The sequence below is a fragment of the Patella vulgata genome, chromosome 9 (assembly GCF_932274485.2).
Source record: "Patella vulgata chromosome 9, xgPatVulg1.2, whole genome shotgun sequence".
Classification (NCBI taxonomy): Eukaryota; Metazoa; Mollusca; class Gastropoda; family Patellidae; genus Patella; species Patella vulgata.
In genome coordinates, this window is record NC_065887.2 from 6,598,866 (window position 1) to 6,622,020 (window position 23,155).

General features: G+C 39.0%; 1 protein-coding gene and 2 long non-coding RNA genes across 3 annotated transcripts; 1 reads left to right on the forward strand and 2 right to left on the reverse strand.

Annotated features, from left to right (window-relative positions):
* Window positions 1-94: 94 nt before the first annotated feature.
* LOC126832065 (uncharacterized) lies at window positions 95-3,284 on the reverse strand. The gene is made up of 4 exons (XR_007684537.2): window positions 3,161-3,284; window positions 2,146-2,300; window positions 855-941; window positions 95-334 (listed from the first exon to the last, which is right to left on the reverse strand). It is a non-coding gene; the product is annotated as an uncharacterized LOC126832065 (long non-coding RNA).
* A 3,109-nt stretch (window positions 3,285-6,393) lies between these two features.
* On the forward strand, window positions 6,394-9,945 carry LOC126832055 (uncharacterized). The gene is made up of 3 exons (XR_007684525.2): window positions 6,394-6,503; window positions 8,129-8,301; window positions 9,218-9,945. It is a non-coding gene; the product is annotated as an uncharacterized LOC126832055 (long non-coding RNA).
* A 1,838-nt stretch (window positions 9,946-11,783) lies between these two features.
* Window positions 11,784-20,604, reverse strand: LOC126807972 (uncharacterized). Its single transcript, XM_050532977.2, has 6 exons — window positions 20,332-20,604; window positions 19,305-19,490; window positions 18,265-18,335; window positions 16,969-17,310; window positions 13,920-14,027; window positions 11,784-12,231 (listed from the first exon to the last, which is right to left on the reverse strand). Exons 1-6 carry the CDS (start codon window positions 20,428-20,430, stop codon window positions 12,093-12,095), a joined length of 945 nt encoding a protein of 314 aa, XP_050388934.2. The 5' UTR covers window positions 20,431-20,604; the 3' UTR covers window positions 11,784-12,092.
* Between the last annotated feature and the right edge of the window lie 2,551 nt (window positions 20,605-23,155).

Sequence of the window (23,155 nt, forward strand, 5' to 3'; positions counted from 1 at the left end):
CCACGAAGACAGTTTCAGATTACCGTAAGGGAACACACAGAAACAGGCTACACTCAACGAAATAAACGTTTTATGTATACATTGTAGTTCAACTTGTCTATTCATCCGCGGGATAGTCCTGATAATCGGGACTGAGTTTTGGTGATGTAGTCATATTGTACTTCTCGATCCCCAACAGAAAACAAGCCATAATCTCTTGAAAGATCGAATTTCATTGGATCCCATGGATGACGAATAATCATGACGTCATGTAGACAGTTATAGTGACGACATTGGGAGTGTGAACCATCCAATTCGACTAGTTGGTCTCCCGTGGCAAGTGATTTCATCGTTCCTGAAATTCAGAAAATTATTGAAAATAAAATAAATTGTTAAACCATTCGACCCCGACCCCCCTTCACAAATCCCCGAGGCTGGCCACGTGATAGTTTACAAACTACATAGACTCAACAAACAACAAATGTACATATTAAATCAAGTTACATGATCAGGAATGAAGTAAAATGAGGTTTAACGTTATACTGTTGTGCCCCGATTGGGCTAATGAAGACGGGCATACCGTCTACAGTCTGCAATGAGGGAAATTTTGCGAAGGCAGCGGCACTACGGCCTACTCTTATATCGAATTCCATCTGTCAATGGATCTTTTACGTGTACGCTAATGTGTACACGGGACCTCCATCCTGCACCACTGACAACGGGAAACCCGTCGTAATGACACAGGTTTCACTCAGAACAGAGAAACGCTTAACAATGAAATGAATTCCAGAAAGACGCAATAGAAATGATGCGACCGATCTTGATGGCGATAGTCTGTCAATGGATGTCATAGTTCTAACATATAATTTAAACACCTGCATTCCTTGATAAAAGAGATCCATCACGAGCATATACAAAGTATTCTTTGTTTAGTTTAGATTTAGCTGTACTGCTTAATCCACCTGTAAAATACAAGAAAAGAGACATGCGTATCATTGTAAAGAGTCAAATGAAATGGGGTTTATTTAACGTCCTACTTTTCTGCACCGACTAATGAAGACGGGTCATCGTTAGAACAACATGACGTCATAGTTTGGGAAGGTCATGTATAGTTTGGGAACAGTGTATAAACGATCTAAATTGACTGCCTAACCTATGTGGGTTTGGGGTGGCCTAGTGGTTTGCCGTCACCTCTAGTTTGCTGTCATGGTTTCGATCGCTGGTGTGAGCGTATGTGGATTTGAGATATGGGCGCCTTCTCCATCTTTCCACAGGAAGATAAATTGCACTAAGATAATAAAAATAAGACAAATTGTTTGCTAAATAGAAGAAGAAGAATGTTTAATCCACCTACAAGAAAACTGAAATGCGAGTATTTATGCTGTAAAGTATAAATGATGATTGGTGTGTAAGGTATAAATGATGTTTGCTATGTGACGTATAAATGATGTTTGGTGTGTAACGTATAAATGACGTTTGCTGTGTGACGTATAAATAATGTTTGGTGTGTAACGTATAAATGATGTTTGGTTTGTAACGTATAAATGATATTTGGTGTGTAATGTATAATGGTTTGTAACGTATAAATGATGTTTGGTTTGTAACGTATAAATGATGTTTGGTGTGAATGAAGTAAAAAGCGATTGTCATCACAGAGGCTGTATTTAATTACAGTGTTCAAAGCACTTCGTTCTGCTTTTCAAATGTAATTATTTTTATCCATTTCAAAGTTCAAGTTAACTTTGTCCGTGTATTGTCACCGTGATATTAACGACTGGTATAATGTGTCTACTGTCATCATAGATTCGGTTTATTAAAGGCTCTCGATTTTTATATCACACTTTTTAAATTACAATTTGAAGCACCTAGCATGGCTTTAAAAAAATGATTTGTAGCCAATTGGTAACATAACAGAGTAGTGTAACGCATGCGTTTCAGATCAAAAAGTCTGGATCATTCGATGATAAGGGGTCCTCTTGTTATCATTCATTGCAAAAGGTCCCCACGCGCAATGGTCGATCAGAACTACCCCCCTCTCTTTCTCTCCCGCTCCCCTCCCCCCTTATTAATGACATGTCGTTAAAAGGGTAGAATAATAAGACTAAAACGATATCGTGGGGAAGGGGTAGAATAAGATAAGAAAGAAAGAGAATATAATGCACAAACCAGCTCCGTCTAAATTGTAATAGACGATCTTTTTATCTGTTTTGGTCGGTGATCCAGATCTGTATAACTCATTAAAGAATTCATTGGCCACAAAAGCACCACTGGAGTGAGCCAACACTACTATAAGACCCGCATTCTGATTGGCCAATAAGTGACTGAAAATACGAGAGTACGTCTGTGTTTATGGTAGATAAATACATAACAAATAAAACATACTTCTAGTTAAAAATTAATTATTTAAAATTTAAATATATATCAAATCGTAAGCTAGCTGTCTGTATGTATTTTAACTATAGTTGTAACATGGATGGGAAATCTTCCTTTGTTCTTTTCGTTGAATAAGCAGATTGTTTTCCCTCTAGTAGATTGGGTGGAGCTTAACCGTGCAATAACTAGACATGTTCAATGTTATTGCACTCTTTTGCTGGTTTACACTAGTTTTAGTAGAAATCATATAGAGAAGTGATGTGGGTTTTCTGTGCAGTAACACTAAGCATGTTGAGTCATTTATAGCAAGCTTCATTCGTCAACAGGTTTAATCCCTCGGCCTCTGGTTAAACCTGTTAACTCATGAAAGCCGTGCTATAAATATAACTTGTCCGGTAATATATCATAGTGAATCGTTGTGTAGGTAAGCAATATTATTCATATCTTGTTTTATGTCCGGGAGTCGCGGTAGCTCAGTGAGCAAGACGCAAGCTCACTATAACTGGAGGTCTCGGGTACCCTTCCGGTGTTGGCAAGACATTTCCTGGGGGGGATTTTCAGGCGTTGTTTTCTCTTGTCAGTGGTGCAGGACCGGGGACATGACAAGGACAGTGTCTAGTCGTTCGGGTAAGACGAAGACCCGATGTACCGAGTACACAAAAAGAACCCTGGGTGGTTGGAATTCGATATAAGAGTAGGCCGTAGCACCGCTGTTCGAGCAAAACTTCTCTTCATTAGCTCGGTCGGAACAGAAGTTAAACCATATTTCATGTCATTGTTTTATGTGCTTAAGAGTTTTGTATGTTACCTGACAAGTTTTGAATTAGCAATTTCCCTCGCTTGATAGAGTGAATCATCCGGTCCCTTGACGGCGTAAACTTTACCCACACCAAGCAGTTTGAGAGGAGAATGGTTTATTAATCGGTCCGCCCAGTGTCTGGATAATGTATCTGATACACCATACCCTCCATATGCAATCAACACATTTTCTATAGAATAAAAAAAATGTACCACGTAAGATATGAATGAAATGAAATAGACTTCACCCCCCTACTTTTTTGCACCGACTGGGTCAATGAAGACGGGCAAACACAATGCAGTTTGCTATAATGGTGGAAAGTGTGCCCGGACAGTGGCGCCACGGCCGATTATTCTAACTCCCATGCGTTCTGTTACGTACACGCCAATGTGTACACGAGACCTCGGTCTTTTGTCTCATCCTAGACACGACTAGATACTGTCCTTGCCAGCCAGCCCCCCCCCCCACCCAACCCAGCCCTACACCACAGACAAAGGGGAGTCACGCCGTAAAATCTTAAGGAGCTTTATCGAACAACCAACTACTCAAGACATAATAAGCTTATAGCGTGTAGGTAGGTGCAGAAAAGTAGTACGTTAAACCCAATTTCATTCAGGCATTCATGGATATGTATATACAGTTAGGTCTACGTATTTGAAAATTAGACTCGTTGTCTAATCGCATTCCTTATGTAGTACGTACAGTTTAATCTGAACCGGGCGCCGTGGTTATCTGTATACAGTCTTAAAAGATATACTGTATTTTCTAAGCATAGAACAGAAACCGTTTCTAACTTACTGCCAAACCCATAGTCTCTGTAGGCCACTCCGACACCCAATGGCAACCACTGAAATATTTAAAAGAGGTTAACAGTTGCGGCAGTGTATTGAATCAGTAGTTGCTTATAGAATTAGTTGTATTCAAGTTGTGTATCTAGCCAAAACGTTTCATTGCCCATGGATGACCGGGAGTTTGGTTATTTGTCACCTTTCTACAAATATGGACAGCTGGCCAAAGGCCCTTATACTTACGTTGAAGGCTATGACATTCTGTGTGACCGAGACAAGGTGCCTGTATACGTCATGCATGAAGCTACGGGCGACGTCCGAGGTATTTTCAGGTTTTGGGGTACAATCGCGGTGAACTTCTTCATCACACCACAGCATAAACCAACCCTTTGCTTTATTAGAATTATTCTAGACTGATATCTATGGCGCGACAGAGATAAATGTGGTTTAACGTCCGCAATTCACAAACTAGATCATTTCGGGTCTAACATATGGTTCAATTGTATTTCAAGAGAGAAAAACAAGAGGTTGGACAGGTGACCCTCCTCTCTGTCTTATACAAGTGAGAAATCTAAACTACGCCACCTGACTCAATGACAGACCGTATGATCCAAAACGCGCACGTGTTAACCATTGCGTCACCACCTTATCACATCTGATACCACCTTTTAACTAAGAAATTCACAGAGCTAGCAGTGTTTTGATGAATTCGCTTACCTGTGATATACTTGACTGAATCAACTGGGCTATTGTGAAAACTACAACAGGAAAGATGGCGGTCATTGTATTTAGGTCAAAATGTTTTTATGCCCTATATGACGAATACACTGTAGATATCTTGGAGATAAGCTCTCATACAAAACGACCCATATAGAATTTTTACAGATAAGGGTAAACTGATCACGTGGTTCGTGCCACACTATCTTACAATAATACAGACTTTACTCGCATAGCAACTTCTTTATTTCGTTTACAGGGGCCTGTTTCACGAAATTTTAACTAAGATAAAATCCAAATTTTAGTAATTTGATTGGATAATATTAGATTGATTTTAGTGCTTAGCCAATCAAAATTGAAGTATCTACTAAAATTGGATTTTATCTTTAGTTAAGATTTCGTGAAACAGGGCCCAGAACTCTGGGGAGCCGCGACGGTTCAGTGAGTAAGACGTTGGCTCGCTAACCTGGAAATTCCGTGTTCGATCCCTGCGTTGGTCGAGAAAGTTCATCTGGATTTTACGGAGTGGTTCCACCCTGTCAGTGATGACGGACAGGTGGCCTGACAAAGGAAATCGTATAGTCGTTCGGGTGGGACTAAAAACCGAGGCCCCGTGTACACATTGGCATGCATGTAAAAAAATCCCTTTGGAAGATGGAAATCGATATAAGAGTAGGCCGTAATAACACTTCTGGGCTAAATTCCCTGCATAGCTTATTGTATAGCCCATTCCCGTCTTCATTAGCTGGGATCTAAAATTATTGTAGTAAATCTAATATGGCTATTTCACTAAGCTTTGTTGAATGAGCAGATGAACATAACTTGAAGACATGCGTACGTACGAAATCCACACATCTAGCATTTATACAGGTAAGGACCAATATGTCACGTGGTTTGTGCCACACACACACACACAAACACACCAACTATTAAGGGATCTAGCTCTCTATTCGTTGCCACCTAGAAATTGACACAAATGAGTCGCAACGCATATAATAATGTAGTATGAATGTATATGTATGGTTCGATCCAGTGCGGGCGCAGTTCGTTCTCCAATTATTTTCTTAAACATTTGCGTGATGATGGAATAATAAAAATGAGTTTAACGTCCTACTGTTCTGCTATGAGGGAAATTTTGCCCGGACAGCGGCGCTACGACCTACTCTTATATCGAATTCCAACTGCCAAGGTATCTTTTACGTGCACGCCAATGTGTACACGGGACCTCGGGTTTTCGTTTCGTCCGAACGACTAAACAGCGGTCCTTTTCAGGCCTGCCGTCCTGCACCACTGACAAGGGGAAACCACGCAGGAAAATCCCGATCACCTTTCTCGGCCACGGGATCGAACCTGCTACGTCCAGACTAGCAACGCTGCGTCTTATTACTCACTTACTGTTGGGCCCCTCTTCGATTATCCGAATTTAAGATGGGTGTAATTGTGATAAATTCGGTATGCATTCTTCGTTCTTTCATTCAGAACGAATGGTTGAATTAATCAATTATATTCTATTTTGTCTCATTTAACCTCTTAATATATGTAGACCCGGTACGCGTTTAGCACGTGGCAATTTTAAGCTTGTATTCTTGACAAATGTAAACCGGATAACAAATATTCTGCAAATAGCCCAAGGGTTCATATATGTCAGAATAAAGTTATATTACTTATAAGACTTATATAACGTCATCTCATTGTTGTTATGGTTTTAAATAAACCGGTGTAGAATAATAAAACTAGGCCACATTCTTATATAAGATATCCATTACGGATGTTGGTGAACGTATAAAGTATTTCACTTGCGGTGAGTCTTTTCGATATAAAATATTTGCTTGGATTTTGGAGATAAGGTAATATACTTATTATATTTAATTTTATTGATGTAATGATAATGTCCCCTTTTGTTTATAGTCGGTCCAAAATAAGTACCGTTGGTCTTAGAATTGTGCATCGGCGACTGAATGACTAAAATTCTCGCACCCGCGGGGCTGGGCGCGTATTAAGGACCTGTGCATCAGTCGGTCTCCCTCCCACACCCAAACAAAATCGATATGTACGCCCCGGTACGTAACTTATATTTTGGTGAATATGTGTCATGTATTTTACTATCTGAGTTGTATATCAAGTTTTGTTCTGTGAAGCGAAGTTATCCTTTTATAACCCAGTGATACATGTTTGGTCCTTGACTCGTTGGATTTAATTATAAAATTTTAAGGGCTACAATTAATTAGTTCGCTTGAACATAAGCCTTGGATTAGATCTTCAAATTAGTTTATATGGCTAAAGCACGATGAAGTTTGCTTGAACATAAGCCCTGGATTAGATCATCGGATTAGTTTACATGGCTAAAACACGACGACGACGCTTGTCAATATTTTACACATGTCGATCGGAAAACTATATTATTTCGATGATATATGATTTTATAGCACTGAGAACCGACTACACTCTCATCTTTAATAATAGTCTTTGTAATTAACAGTTTTTAATAAAAATGTAAATAACATCTTTGTAATAAACAGTCTTTAAACATACATTATGCAAGAGCTCAATCAGTCTATTGCTTGTTTTTCTTTAGGCCAAAAATGTTATATAAACTATTAATTAGACATTAAAAGGCATCGGATACTCGAGATGTTAATTAGATTCGAACGGTTCGCCATTTAAAAATTTAATTTGAAAATGGGAAAGCGAGGCTAAGTCTCGAATAGACCAGTGCTCTGGTTACAACTCTACGCACATATTGTCAAAACTACAAACAGTGATAAAGTAATTTGAATGAAAATTTCATTTTACATTATCTATTTTTGAGCTTTTACAGTAAGAATGAGCAGCTCTTTGTCTAAATCTTACATAATATATCTTTAATAAGGTATAAATACTAGTCTTTGTAATAAACATTCTTTGATAAGGTATAAATATAATAGTCTATAAACAGTCTTTATAATAATCAGTCTTTATAATAAACAGTCTTTGTAAAAAAACTGTCTTTAATAAGATATAAACACTAGTCTTTTGTAAGAAAAAACTCTATCTTTAATAAGATACAAATAACAGTCTTTATAATAAACAGTCTTTAATAAGGTATAAATAACAGTCTTTATAATAAACAGTCTTTAATAAGATATACATAACAGTCTTTGTAATAAACAGTTTTTAATAAGATACAAATAACAGTCTTTGTAATAAACAGTCTTTAATAAGATAAAAAAAAATACTAGTCTTTGTAATAAACAGTCTTTAATAAGATATAAATACTAGTCTTTGTAATAAACAGTCTTTAATAAGGTATAAATACTAGTCTTTGTACTAAACAGTCTTTAATAGGGTACAAATAACAGTCTTTGTAATAAATAGTCCTTAATAAGATATAAATAACATCTTTGTAATAAACAGTCTTTAAACATACATTTGTAAAAAAAGGGGTCTTTACTAAAGCACATATTTTACTTTGTGAACCTATTTCCTTTTACAGAAATGAATGTAGAAATAATCGGCATATCTTGCCTGGTAGCCTTACTAGTGGTCGGATGTGTACAGGGACAATCCTGTGACACGCATTCCAACGGTTGCAGCGACCCTTTCAACATGGCTTACAAACAACGTTTTAAACCGGCATGTGATAAACACGATGTCTGCTATTCATGTGTAAGTAACAATTTATGAACAAAAGGGGGGGGGGCACCCCCCGCCCCCCAAATAAAAATTGCAAGAAAAGATTTTTAGATGGTTTTTGGTAGCGTTGGGTGAACTGAATGGCATCCTAAAATTTTACCAAAATTTGAGTACCGGAAAGTCCCACATTTTGAAGAGGGTACAACTTTAGACAGACACAAAGTCGTCAATTTTTAAGAGAAACACATGAAACTGACACCATGCATTAGGTTGTCAGGGTGAAACGTTTACATGTCATGGTTTTTATAGTTTTCCGGTGTACTCCTGAACCATTTTCGGGGATATCTTTACCCCAGAAACATGCTGCACAGAATCCAAATTTTTAAAGGGGCATAACTCTGCAATATTTTATCATAATTAAGAAATTTTGGTCTCTAAATTAATGTGGGGCCATTCTTTCATTTGAAGATATGCCTAGTGGTGTTAAGTGGTTCCTTACTTTACGGACCTCCAGCCTCATCTCTTCGCTCATTACAAAAGATATAAAACACTGCTGCACGTGTAATCACCCGAACAAAACTCCACGACCATATAACACCTGTGCTCAAATCCCTACACTGGCTGCCCATAAACAGGCGTATTCAATATAAAATAATCCTTCTCACTTACAAGTGGTTTAGCTCCTGACTACCTCAGTGATCTTTTACAAATCACAACCGGAGAAAGAACAACTTTATCCTGATCTACAAGACAATTTTCGTGATTATGCACTTCATCCATCCCGCTTTATATCCTTATTTGGGGGTGGGGGTGGGGGGATGGGCTGAAAATGCTTATATTTCAACCACGTTAAAATTTGGAATATCATATCCCCCAATATTTTGGGGAGATTTGACACGAAATGATCAACCTTAAAGGTCTGCTTATTATGCTTATTTATTTTTATTAGGGATTAGGACGCGGAGTTTCAAGAGCAAGATGCGACCAAATCTTCTACAATAATATGAAGCTGTATTGTTCTGTCCAGCCACGTTCGCAACGCCAGGCTTGCTATACAAACGCACGTACATATTATATTGGTGTTAGCACACTTGGAAGCAGTAGCTATTCAAATCGTCCACACTATTGGTGCTCACAATCGTGGGTTCGGGGATGTATATAAATCGACTGAGAGAACTGTTATTCCTAATGCTTGATATCTAATGTTTTTTACTGGTATATACTGAAGTTGCCTGCGCGTATAAGCATCGGATCCAATCTCATTACAGCTTAGAAAGGAGGATAATAAGTAGGCGAACGGCAACAGGTGTTTACCGTTCGGTGAACTTATGACTTACGAGGGGTCAACGCGAGCTTTTGGTATAGAGTCATTTTACAAGACCCTAATCCTATATCGAAAACAGATTATGTCTACCATGCAAACTGTAGTTTTAAATCCAGGGAATTCAAAAGAGCTCCATAAAAAAACCCGAGCCTTAAACATACGCATCGATCAGATACGTTTATTCTGGAAATTGGGCCGTTATGTCCATATAATGGAGGTAATCAATTAACCGAACGGTAAAGCGGCCGTTTACCTACTTATAGGCCGATTTATTTCGTTATTATTGTCCCCTTCTACGTGGTAATAATATTGGATTGGTTAAGAATATTAGAAATAAAAATATTCTCTAATTATTATTAGACTGTTGCTGTTTGGATATAGATCTTTAAGATGTAACATGGAGGGTCTGACAGGGACAGCTGTCTAGTCGTTCGGATGGGACGAAAAACCGAGGTCCCGTGTACACATTTGTGTGCACGTAAAAGATTCCTTGTCAGTTGGATATCGATATAAGAGTATAGGTCGTAGTGCCACTGTTGGGGCAAAATTTCCTCCATAGCACACTGTATGGCGTATGCCCGTCTTCATTAACCCAGGAAAGTAGGAAGCAAAACCCCATTGATTTTATTTCATTCGTAGTAAAGCAACATGTCAAAGGAAAACAGTTGCAAACCTTGTGCAGAGATATAAAGTAGGGTTGCCCATATTATGAAGTGAACCCAAGCGTTTCAACGCCTGGAATCAAACCAATGTCCCTCGATTCAATGATAGGCATTATGATCTAATGCACACACGATAGACCACATAGCCAACCCGTTTAACACACTGATCACTACCATATATTGATCAAGTTGAGATTGCATCGAGGGTGACGGTGGCTAAGTGGGTAAGACACTGGCTCGTTGGTCTGGAGGTCGGGTGTTCGATCCCTGCATTGGCTGAGAAAGTTCATCCAGATTTTCCGGCGCGTTACCCACTTGTCAGTGATGCAGGACGGAGGACCTGACAAGGACAGCTGTCTAGTCGTTCGGATGGTACGAAAAACCGAGGTCCCGTGTACACATTGGAGCGCACGTAAAAGATCGCTTGACAGTTGGAATTCGATATAAGAGTAGGCCGTAGTGCCGCTATCCGGGCAAAAATTCCCTCATAGCATACTGTATGGCGTATGCCCGTGTCCATTAGCCCAGTTCGGAGTAGGACGTTAAACCTCATTTCATTTCATTTCGTTATTGCATCGATGCCGATTCATTTAAGAAGTCAAGTCAAATCGCGTCAATGGTAATCGAAAAACTAATATCCTATTGGGCAGATTTAAGAAAACGAAAGTTGGTCACCAATATGGGAAATATTTATTTGCGTTTGAAGAGTTACCCGGTGCTTCCGATTGTAGTTCCATTCGACACATAATACTCGTCCTTATTTTACGGTTGTTTTATCCATCACAAAATTTATTAAAATCCACTAAATATCGCAGACTAACGATGGCCTCGAGAGTTGATAAATGTCTTTTTAAGTTAATTAATGTCTAATTAATAATTTAGATAATATTTAAGGCCTAGAGAAAGAGCACACACTATTACATTGAGAATATCCCAGAATTCACGTAAGAAAAACCTTATATCATGTTTTCTTATGGAAAAAAACCTACCTTGGAAGAATAACCCGTTACAGGTTTAAAGAAAAACTTCCAGAAGAATAACCCTAAAATCCCCTGTATATATCCAAAGCCGCCCCCGACTGTGTCTTTCCGGAAATAGAACATACCCCAACGATCAAAGAGATTTACCGTTATAGGTTTATAACAAATCTTGCTTAATACATCTTTAGGCCGGAAATGTTATATAAACTATTAATTAGACATTAATTAATTTATCCAAACCATAATCAACTCTTGATGTCATCTTATGTGTCGGATTTTCACTGGATTGGAATCCAATCTGTTGCTCAACGCTCATTGATGATTAAATCCAAAAATGGATTTTATCGTACCAACTTTAGTAATGATGATCGAGGCTAGGCTTAACATTCAAAAGCTAATATATCGGTTCATAGTGGAGCAATGTGACTGAAATTTTCAAAATCTTCTATTACGTTATCTAATTTGTAACTATTATAGAGAGAACAGTCAAACCTTTATCTAATCTCCCATAATGTATATTTAATTTGAATAATTAAAACACAGAAAACATTATTTATACCTTTACATCACATTTTATTCTAATATTAAAAACCAAAATATGCATTTCTCTTTTCGTGACGTCTGCATTTAAATTGAACCGTGCAGTGCTCTGTTAATACAAATAGCAGTTATATCTATAATTTAAACAAAAGAATAATATGAAGCATAGACTACATTTTTTACATTTATCCTTTTCTGATCTCCTGACAATAAATTTAGTTCATGAATTTATGAATAGTCGGTTTCGGAATAATAGACTTCTGTCTTTTAAAATCAACGCGAAAAAGATTACTAGTCTGATTCCAGTATATTCTAGGATTATCTTCCCCTGAAACATTTGCAGCAGCCTCTCAGCTTAATATCCGATAGTTGTAATCCGCCATACCTGTTTATTACTAGCGCTGTAAATACTTCCATTATAGTCGTGCAGGTACAACCAGTACACCCGGAAACCTGTCTGAAATAAATGAATTAATAAACTGTTTCACTATCCATTATTCGTTATAAATAAAATGTATTGAAATGAAATGTATTTAACGGCACATACACTGGTAATGAAGATAAACCTACTGACGGTTCAAAGTCTAATATCAAGTCTGACAAGGTTTTGTCTACTTTTACGTATTTATCCCATTTCAACGGCGAAACGTTGTTGCGTCCTGCACCAGTGTCAAGCGGACATTCTCGAGCAGCTCCCCACTCTGGTTCCCCTATTCGATAACGAAATGAAATGGTGTTTAACATCGTACTGTTCTGGCTCGACTTAGCTAATGGAGTCTGTCATACGCCATGTAGTGTGATATGATGGCAATTTTGCCCGGACATCGACGCTACAGCTTATTCTTATATCGAATTCCAACTTCAAATGTTCTTTTACGTGCACCCGTCCCAATATGTACACGGGAGCTCGGCTTTCTTTCTTTCGGAACGACTATACGTTGCACCGTGTCAGGTCCATCGTCCTACCGCACTGACAAGGTGGAACCGCGCGCTAAAGTCCCGATGAACTTTCTCGGCCAACGCAGGTATCGAACGCAGAACCCCCAGGTTAGCGAACAATGTCTTACTCACTGAGCCACCGTGGCTCCCTATCCCAGGTTAGCGAACAATGTCTTACTCACTGAGCCACCGTGGCTCCCTATCCCAGGTTAGCGAACAATGTCTTACTCACTGAGCCACCGTGGCTCCCTATTAGTTATAACGTACGGCATTGATTTTACCATATCGCAAGACTTTTGACCAGACAACGACCTTTCCGGCTATCCTTCCTCCAATTTCCAGTGTGGCACAAGTGGAAGTGGGTTCTGAAATAAAATGGCGTTTAACGTCCTACTGTTCTGCTCCTACTGGGCAAATGAAGACAGGCATACGTCATACAGTGTGCTATGAGGGTAATTGTGCCTGTCAATGTTGTTTTTTACGTGCACGACGATGTGTACACGGGACTTCTGTTTTTCGTCCCATGCGAACGACTATTCCCTGTCCCTTGTCAACCCCTCCGTCCTACGCCACTGACAAGGGGGAACCACGCCGGAAGTTAGTTGTTCGGTACCAATTACAAATCGGGAACGGCCTTAAACAAATTTTGAAGGAGTTATACAAAGGAATAGACCAATTTGTCTCATCAACAAAATACAATGAAAGAAAATAATGAGGTTTGTTGCGTTCCGAGAGTCTTGTTCTGTCTGCTAGAATAACACGACACTGTCGAATGTATTGGTATCAGGGTTACGTCCCCTTCTACGTCAGGGATTTCAACCACGAGTCGATACGAGGTCGGTCTGCTCGAATGACTGTATTGACATCAGGGTTACGTCCCCTTCTACGTCGGGGATTTCAACCACGAGTCCTGTTCTGTCTGCTTGAACAAGTGAGACAGGCGACTGTATTGACATCAGGGATACGTCCCCATATACGTCGGGGATTTCAACCACGAGTTCTGTTCTGTTCTGTCAGCTAGAATGAGTGAGGTGGGTGACTGTATTGAAATCAGGGTTACGTCCCCTTCTACGTCGGGGATTTCAACTCGGAACATTTTCTAACAGAAGTCCAATTCACAAGACGCAGACGATCGCTCTCGTTACACACCGGGATTTCAACTACATTTCTACCACAATGTTGATTACTACAGTTATACCAACATACTTGCAATCTTGGGTTTTGAAATACTGGCTCCTGTTACCAAATGTAGCTAGCGTTTTCACTTTCCCGTCAGTACCTTCCGCAGTCGGAGGGGACTGAAAATACGTCTGGCTGAAATAAATAGATTTCGACATTTAAAGATACATGATGTAAGATTTAGATAAAGAGCTGGGGTCTGTTTCACGAAATTGTAACCAAGATGAAATCCAAATTTTAGTAATTTGATTGGATAATATTAGATTGATTTTAGTGCTTAGTCAATCAAACTTGAAGTATATACTAAAATTTGGATTTTATCTTTAGTTAAGATTTCGAGAAACAGGGCCCTTACCATTCTTGCTATAATTGTATTATGCAAGAGTTAAATCTGCATGTTGACGGCCTTTCTTTAGGTCTTAAATGTTATCTAAATCATTAAAGATACTTTATGTAAGATTTAGATAAAGAGCTGGCCATTCTTACTATAATACTTCAACAATAGATAATGCAAAATTAATTTATTGAAAAATTCAATCAAATTGCTCCAATGCGAGCGAAGATATTATTATAGCTTTTGAAGGTTTGACAAGATGTGTGCATTAATTGCAACCCCCGCACTGGTTGTTCGAAGTTTAGCCTCGCTTCACCTTTCTTAGATTAAATCAAAATATGGTTGAATCGTTCTAATCTACTTAATATCGGAGATATCCGATGGTTTTGAGAGTTGATTATGGTTTTGTCCTGTTAATAAAAGTCTAATTAATAGTTTATATATTTCAGGCCTTAAGAAAGACCTGCAGTAGGGAGATTTAGCTCTTGCATAATGTATGTTTAATGGCTATTAAAATGAGCAAATAGTCATTTTATTTATAGCATAATCCAGACAATAAAAATATATCCGACTCCTTCTAGAATAAATGAAATGGGACTTAATGTCCTACTATTCTGGGGAGCCATGGTGGCTAAGTGGGTAAGACGTTGGCTTGCTAGGCGGGAGGTCGTGACTTCGTTCCCGGTATTGGCCGAGAAAGTTCATCGAGGTTTTCCTGTTCGGTTTCCTCTTGTCAGTGGTGCAGGACGGAGGGCCTCTCAATGACAGCTGTCTAGTCGTTCGGATAGTATGAAAACCGAGGTCCCGTGTACATATTGGAGTGCATGTAAAAGATCCCTTGACAGTTGGAATTCGAAATAAGAGTAGGTTGTAGCGCCACTAGGACGTTAAACCCGTTTCATTTCCTACTCCTCTGCTCCGACTAGGCTAATGAAGATGGGCATACGCCATACAGTGTGTTATGAAGGAAATTTTGCCCGGACAGCGGCACTACGGCCTACTCTTGTTTCGAATTTCAACTGTCAATGGATCATTTACGTGCACGCCAATGTGTACACGGGACCTCGGTGTTTCGTACCACCCGATCGACTATACATTGTCATTTGCCAAGTCTTTCTTTCTGCACCACTTGCAAGGGGCAAGCACTCAGGAATTCGCGACGAACTTTCGCGACTTCCAGGCTAGCGAGCCAACGTCTTATTCACTTAAATTAGACTTGATTTAACTTTAAATAAATGTCTTTTCACACGAAACTTATGCTGTCTGTCTACAATTAACTCCGCTTTAGAGCAGACACTAAACAAGTTGACCGACATTTTTTGCCTTTTCAATTTTATTAGATGAATATATACGTGTCAAATTTATAGAAATTGGTAAAGTTTAGAGCTTAAAATGCCGGTCAACTTGCTTAGAATCTGCTCTCATTAGTCATTTGTAGTAAATACAGGATTTATTTACAACGGAACATATAACAGCTACAGTTACATACATACAACATCACTACGGGAACTTAAACTATATAAGAACTAGTCTACGATAGAAACACATCTAACTATGTTTATTCCACCATTCATACACTCGTCCAAGCTTCTGTTCTCCTCCCCGCTCCCCTCCGTCTAACTGTCAGCCAACGCTTGGTTATATACCTTCGAACACATGGTCGTTTTATCTCGTCACGGCATGTCTACTGGTCAATGCACATTCCTTTGAAATCATGGAGATCTTGTACACAGAGCATAAAATTATGTAGTTTGTAAATGACATATGGGATTAATTACATGTTTAATTAGATCATAGCCAGTTCGTGCCTTAACAGAAGTTTATACAGAGTTGAAAAGTCAATATCATATATATTATCAAGAAGCAGCTGAGGTCATAACGTTCTAAGCAACTAAATGACCGTTCAATTTGATAAAAGTTAAAAGAGTACTTTGTTACCCACAAGTTATTTACTAAAATAAATAACAAACTAACACCAATCTCACATGTGGGACACTGGCTTCACATATGATAATATAATATACACAATAAAGTAACATCACACACGATATCATAACAGCACAAAATGGAATTTATACAATCAAAATATAATTTGAAGAAAAAAATAGCAAATATTTTATAAAATAGAAAAGGTACATATTATAGAAAAAATATTAACATAGGATTTTGTCATTTTGTTTTTTACTTGAGATAAATAATAATGAATGATTTGAACACATTTTACCAATCTTAAATAAGATATTTTTCAAAGAACTTATCAAAATTAACAACGGTTTATCTCTTTATTTCTTAAACAAAACACAAACAACACAAGGCTCTCAAATTTACGAGGCAAAACTCTTTAAAAACTTTCCCGTTACATCGGGGTATATACAAAACACACAAAAAATAACATAGGAGATAAAACCGTGAATACTACGTGAATGTTTGTGAGTGGAGGGTTGGATGGTTGAATGATTAGCACGTGCGCTCTGTCATTGAGTCAACTGGCGTGGTTTCGATTCCCCAGTTATACTAGACAAGGGGAAGGGTAGCCTGTCCAACCTCGTGGGTTTTCCCCGGGTACTCCTGTTTCCTCCCACTGCTAAAGACCCCTACGCGCAAGCGAATTATTGAAATAAAATTGAACCATATGTTAGTCTCGAAATGACCCCCTCTCTCTCTCTCTTTCTCTCCCCCCCCCCCCCTCTCTCTCATATAGTTTGAAGTGGAATATCAAAAGATAAATACCACAATACTTACGATTGGCAGCATCCGTGATAATGTATACTACCGACGGTGGCTGCTTCCATCGATTTTCGTTTTGCGGTAGGAAGGAACACTTTTAGACATGGCGGAATCGGTGACGTAGCTAATGGTAAATTCTGTGCTGATGTATTAAATCCCGTCTGGTTGTCATAGCAATGAAAGTGACAAGTTATGTTTCCCCTGACCGTTTCGTTAGTTTTCACCGATTCCTCCTCTTCGATTTGATACGTTGCACGTGCAAAGGCGAATTGTTCCGCTGGAGTTCTAAGATATTTGAAAAACTGTCTAACACATAGAAAGCCCCTAGCTTGCTCATGTGTATCGGCGCCATCGTAACTGAAAAGAAAAATGTCGTAAAGCTCAAAAATGTGTACTGTATGAATTTTTAAGGTCAGGACGATTTACCAAGGCCATGTGAACAGTTGTAAACAGGGTTAGGGCACGTGATTATTGGTTCGGTATAGTTTCATGCGAGAAGGCCAAAAAAAGTGACCACCCTCTTGTTTTGTCTGTGATCTCCACTCGGTCAAGGAGAGTCGTTCTGATGGGACAAAAAACCGAGGTCCCGTATACACATTGGCGTGCACGTAAAAGATCCCTTGGCAGTTGGAATTCAATATAAGAGTAGGCCATAGCGCCGGGCAAAATTTCCCTCATAGCACACTGTATGGCGTATGCCCGTCTTCATTAGCCCAGGGTCGGAGCAGAATAGTAGGACGTTAAACCCCATTTCATTTCATTTCATTTCGGTCAAGGGGGGGGGGGATGTCCGAATGGTTAGCACCTTCACGTTGTATCATAAGGTTTTTCATTGAGTCAACTGGCGTGGTTTAGATTCCCCGGTTGTACGTGACAAGGAGTAGGGTCCCCTTCCAACCTCGTGGGTTTCCCTATGTGTTCTCGCGTTTCCTCCCACTGTTAAAAACCCCTACGCGCAAGCGAATTATTGAAATAAAATTGAACTATATGTTACTCCCGAAATGACCTAGTGTGTGTCGAATGGGCGTTAAACCCATTTCTCTCTCTCTCTCTCTCTCTCTCTCTCGCTCTCTCGGTCAAAATTGAAGGTTAAAAAATCCCACTCTTCGAGTGATGCGTATAAAGGGTTGAACCTTCTTTTGTACTCGAACAATTAGAACTTTCAGCTATGACCGCCATTGTATCGTGCATCCCACTTCTTATTTGGGGAGTTCACATTGGTATTGCTACCCGGAGAACCTGATACTATTGGACTATTGTGTAGAAAGAGGGGAAGATATATCCCCATGAAGAAGCAATTTGTATATTTACTTGAAGTTTCTCCATATCAAAGCAGCTGCTAAGAAAGCTGTTGTTGCAATGAAGACCATTTTAAATAATATCTGAAATTAGATAATTATGAAAATTGTTCAGCCACAATAAATGAAAACATGATTTGTTAAATAATTTGGGCAGTCTGTGGTATGGTGTAAAATGGTATTGGTCAGGAGGTGCTAATTGTAGTCCGGCTGGGGAGGTTCGGAATTTCCGGAGTCCATAATGGCCGCTTATATAGGTGAGTATGACTTATGCCCCGTAATTATGAATGGCCGTTCCAATTATATTTAAACTTTATTGACATATCTGCAGATAATCGAGAGTAATGTCACTATTGGGCCGGGTGTTTTTAATTAGACCGGTATGTTAACTAATCCTAATAGTATAAAATTAACTTATGTTTTAGGTGTTACATGTATCAATAAAGAAATTAAGTTTTCAATCATAGCTAAAACAAGCACATCAGAATATCACATTGTTTGTAGCCACGTAGCTAGGGGTATGATTGAAATGCCAAAGAAAGTCTGGTTTAGAGTGAGCGCCGAAGATACAAAGCGCTACGTCGGTAAATACGGGGACTGAAAATTGATGGCCGTAAACGCAACTGTAAAGTCGTCCAATGTTAAAATACCGTATTTTTTACGTGGCTGGCCTGAATTCCAATGAGCCAATTAGTCAGACTGTTACAGAAATCTAACTTCCCGACAAATTGGCAAAACAAAAAAAGACTATGACTGAAAATTCTCGTTTATACTCCACGAAGAAGTAAAACGCAACATGGGAGTATATATTTTGACTACCCGAGAAAATTTTGAAAATAAATCGGCCGCAAACGCGTTTTCCTGCTATTCTAGCTGACGATTTCGTTAAAATTAAAGTAGTCCAAAATAGCCCTATTTATATGTTTTTGCCGACCTAAATTCCAATCAATCACACTGTTGAAGCTGCATTCACCGAACACTAGAAATTTAACTTTCCCTCGCCTATAGCCAGGAGTATGTTGCCATATAGGCGAAACAGATAGAAAATATTACCCAGGGTCCTGGGGATGAACACCTCCTTGATCTCTGTTGTTGTTGATCTTGTCGTCTCGTCCTACGGTCCATTAGACCAATGAATTCTGTCTGGTCTTTTCTGGTCCTTGGAATTTGTAACAGAGTTGGACCTGGAGTTTGTAACAGAGTCGGACCTGGAGTTTGTAACAGAGTCGGACCTGGAGCCTGAAAATAATGAGGCCTGAAATAAAGTAATCGTAGTCTACTGCCCCTACCCTGATTTACATTGCCGCGTGACATGGGAACCGGTGGCACAATAAGTAACGTGGAAGTCCCGCATTCGATCCCTACCCTTGGCCGTGAAAGTTCATCAGGATTTTCGGCGTGGTAAAAGTGCCCTTGACAGTGTTGTAATTCGAATAAAGAGTAGGCTGTAGTACCGCTGATCGAGTAAAAGGTCCCTCATAGCGCACTGTCTGGCGTATGTTGGTTTTCATTAGTCCAGACAGCGCAGAACAATGGGGCGTTAAATCCCATTTCAGTTCATTTGTCATTTCACGGGGGGTCGATGGCCGAATGGTTAACGTGTACGCGTTGTAACATAAGAAGAAATGTCTAGTATATAGCTAACCAGACATTTCATAAAACATATTGGAGATTGAAGCTGCCTCATTTTCTAAACTGGGGTGGTTTCGATCCACGTGGCAAGGCGAAGGGTCGCTTGAAATAAAATTGAACCTTATGTTAGTCCCGAAATGACCTAGTTTGTATCGCATGGACATTCCTCTTTCTCTCTCTCTCTTTCTCTCTCTCTCTCTCTCTCTCTCTCTCGTCATCTCCCTACATCATATTGGACAACATATGTCAAGTAACTGTTTTCACATAATTCCCCCATCAGATCTGGGTCACAGAACTATATAGCAGTCAAATACTACTCTCTCCCCACTGCTAAAGACCAATACACGCCAACGAATTATAGAAATAAAACTGAACCATATGTTAGTCCCGAAATGACATATTTTAGGCAATCAAACGAGTAGTGTTACATAAATTATATTGTTGTTACCTGAACTATTCTATTCTGATTACCATTGGTGATGGTTTCAGCTGACACTATAACTGGATACAAGCTACCTCGATACATCTGATCATTGACATCATCCATTTTGAATAAATTAATTAACGAATAAAACTTTATACGAAGAACTAGTTAAAACTGTATTGATGCCTATACACGCCTTGACTTTTACAGGAAGAGCAACCGTGTGGTTGAATTAGGTGGCTCGAACATGAATCTTACATCTAATGTGAAGTATTGCGGGTCATAAGAAAAGTCATCACAGCGCTATACATAAATTATATCGGCTTTGAATAAAACAACATGACAGAAATCTGATCAAAATAAATTAAAGTTGTTTAAAGGAACTTGTGGGTTGGATGCCGAATGCTTAGCACGTGCGCGTTGTATCTTAAGTTTTGTCATTGAGTCAACTGGCCTGGTTTCGATTCCCCGGTTGTACGTGACGAGGAGTAAGGTCGCCTGTCTAACCTCGTGAGTTTACTCCGGGTCCTCCGGTTTCCTCCCACTGCTAAAGTCCCCTACGTCCAGGCGATTTATTGAAGTAAAATTGAACCATATGTTAGTCCCGAAATGACCTGGTTTCTGCCGTGTGGACGTTAAATCCGATTATTCTCTCTCTCTATTTAAAAGAGCTAAATCGCTATTCTTTGGCACCTAGAAATGGACACAAATGGGTGACAACAGCATACAATAATGTAATATGAATGTATATAAACTGATTTACATTCAATCATTTCTGGTATTTCTGTAATTTCTAATCAGTTATGTTCAGCGAAATACGCGAGGAGTCCAGATTCAATGACAGTCTTTGACGTCTGGTTATTCCAGTGTACTCCGGTAGTCGTCCCTTTTGGGATTTGTTTAGCCTCGTCCATCCAGTCATTTCATTACAATTGACGCTAGAAAGCATTCTGGCACGCCATCAGTGTGTCAATTTCAACATTTTCATTTTGTCTTTAATAGTGGATATTAGAAGCCCATCTTTTCACGGTAAGATAAGAACTTCAATGTTGATTTAAATTGACCAGTAAGTCGTGTTTGCAATGTCGGAGACTGTGGATGATATTGAGTTGGAGACTAGCCTCATTTAAAGGGCCAATCCCGATAATATTTTGGAGAATAAAATTTCTTAATTTTGGGTTAAAATCCCATAAAAGCCTCTACCTTAGGGCCGAGCAACTAACTCAATATATGTGATACATTTTCAAACCACATAAACCCGTCAATCTTCATCTAGAAATGGAAACCAGCATCCCAAGCTGTATTATGTGGTGTCTGGATAAAACCAGACTTTTATTTTATAAAAATAATGTGTCGGTGAAGTTTACCTTTCGTTATCAAGTATAGCTCATGGGTCATTCACTGTATAAACCTCAAAAGGAACGGGAATCGATTATCAGGTCACCCGTCGAAAAATTGACCCGAAATCTTAAAAGGGTTACGTGTCCGGATAAGCAGTTTTGAAGTTCACGTCCAAACGAGCTAAAATTTTGAGAAGGGGAATATATAATATTTCTCTATATTTTGGCATTTAAATTTCATACGTACTCAGACTTTTATTTTGTAGACTCTGTTCAAATCGGGATAGTCCCTTTAAGGTATAGAATTACACGGACTTTAAAGTGTTATCTAGACAGTAGTTTTAGAACTGCAAATAGAAGAATGCTCCAGGCATTGTAAATACCCCAGCACACCAAACAAAATACTCCGTGATTAGGTTTGATGTACCATTCAACATCATATTTGTATATTTTATTTGTTGATCATCCCTTTAAAGATAGTAATAATGATTGTAGCAGCTGTGTTGTTGTTATTTATTACATTAGTATTGGTATATTTCGATATATTTTATATATTGCAACTGTACTGTCTTAAATAGTAATTAATGACTTGTTACAATGCATCAGAAACTAAATAATGGGGTTGCTATGACAACCAACCGCAATGTATAGTTTATATCTAGATATATTTATACTTTAAACATACGTGGGGGTGGGGTGTTGGATGACCGAATGGTTGACACGTGCGCGCTGTTTCATAAGGTCTTTCATTGAGTCAACTGGCGTGGTTTCGATTCCCCGTTGTACGTGACAAGGAGTAGGGTCGCCTGTCTCCAACCTCGTGGGTTTCTCTGGGTCCTCCGGTTTCCTGCCACTGGTAAAGATCCCTACGCGCAAGCGAATTATTGAAATAAAATTAAATCACATGTCCCGAAATGACCAAGTTTGTGTCAAGTGGACGTTAAACCCCATCTCTCTCTCTCTCTCTCTCTCTCTCTCTATAAACATACATTATGCAAGAGCTAAATCGGCTTATTGCCGGCCTGAAATGTTATCTAAATTATTAATTCGACATTTATTAACATATAAAGACCATAATCAGCTTTCGATGTCATCGCTAGCTTGCGATAATTACTGGATATGAATCCGATCTGCCCAGAGAGCTTTACATGAATATGAGATATACCGTAAATTGCAGACTTAAGGATCTCATCAATGAATTCAATCTTGGCATCAGAACGATACCAGCCCTTGCTCGTTGAGACATTATCACTGCATATACCGTAAATTGCAGACTTACGGACATGGAAGAGAATGGTACAAATACAATCATCACTACTGAAAGGATGCCGTTTAGTCATCATGTCATGTGATTACCTACCCTGTCATGTGTTCAAATGTGGTGGACGGTCACATTGTCCTTTCCCCGTAACCATGGTCGCTGCGCTATTTCAACGTTATCTTGAATGAAAGGGGATTCCAGCAACAATCCGTTTCATATGGCATGATGAACCATTTTAATAGAATGT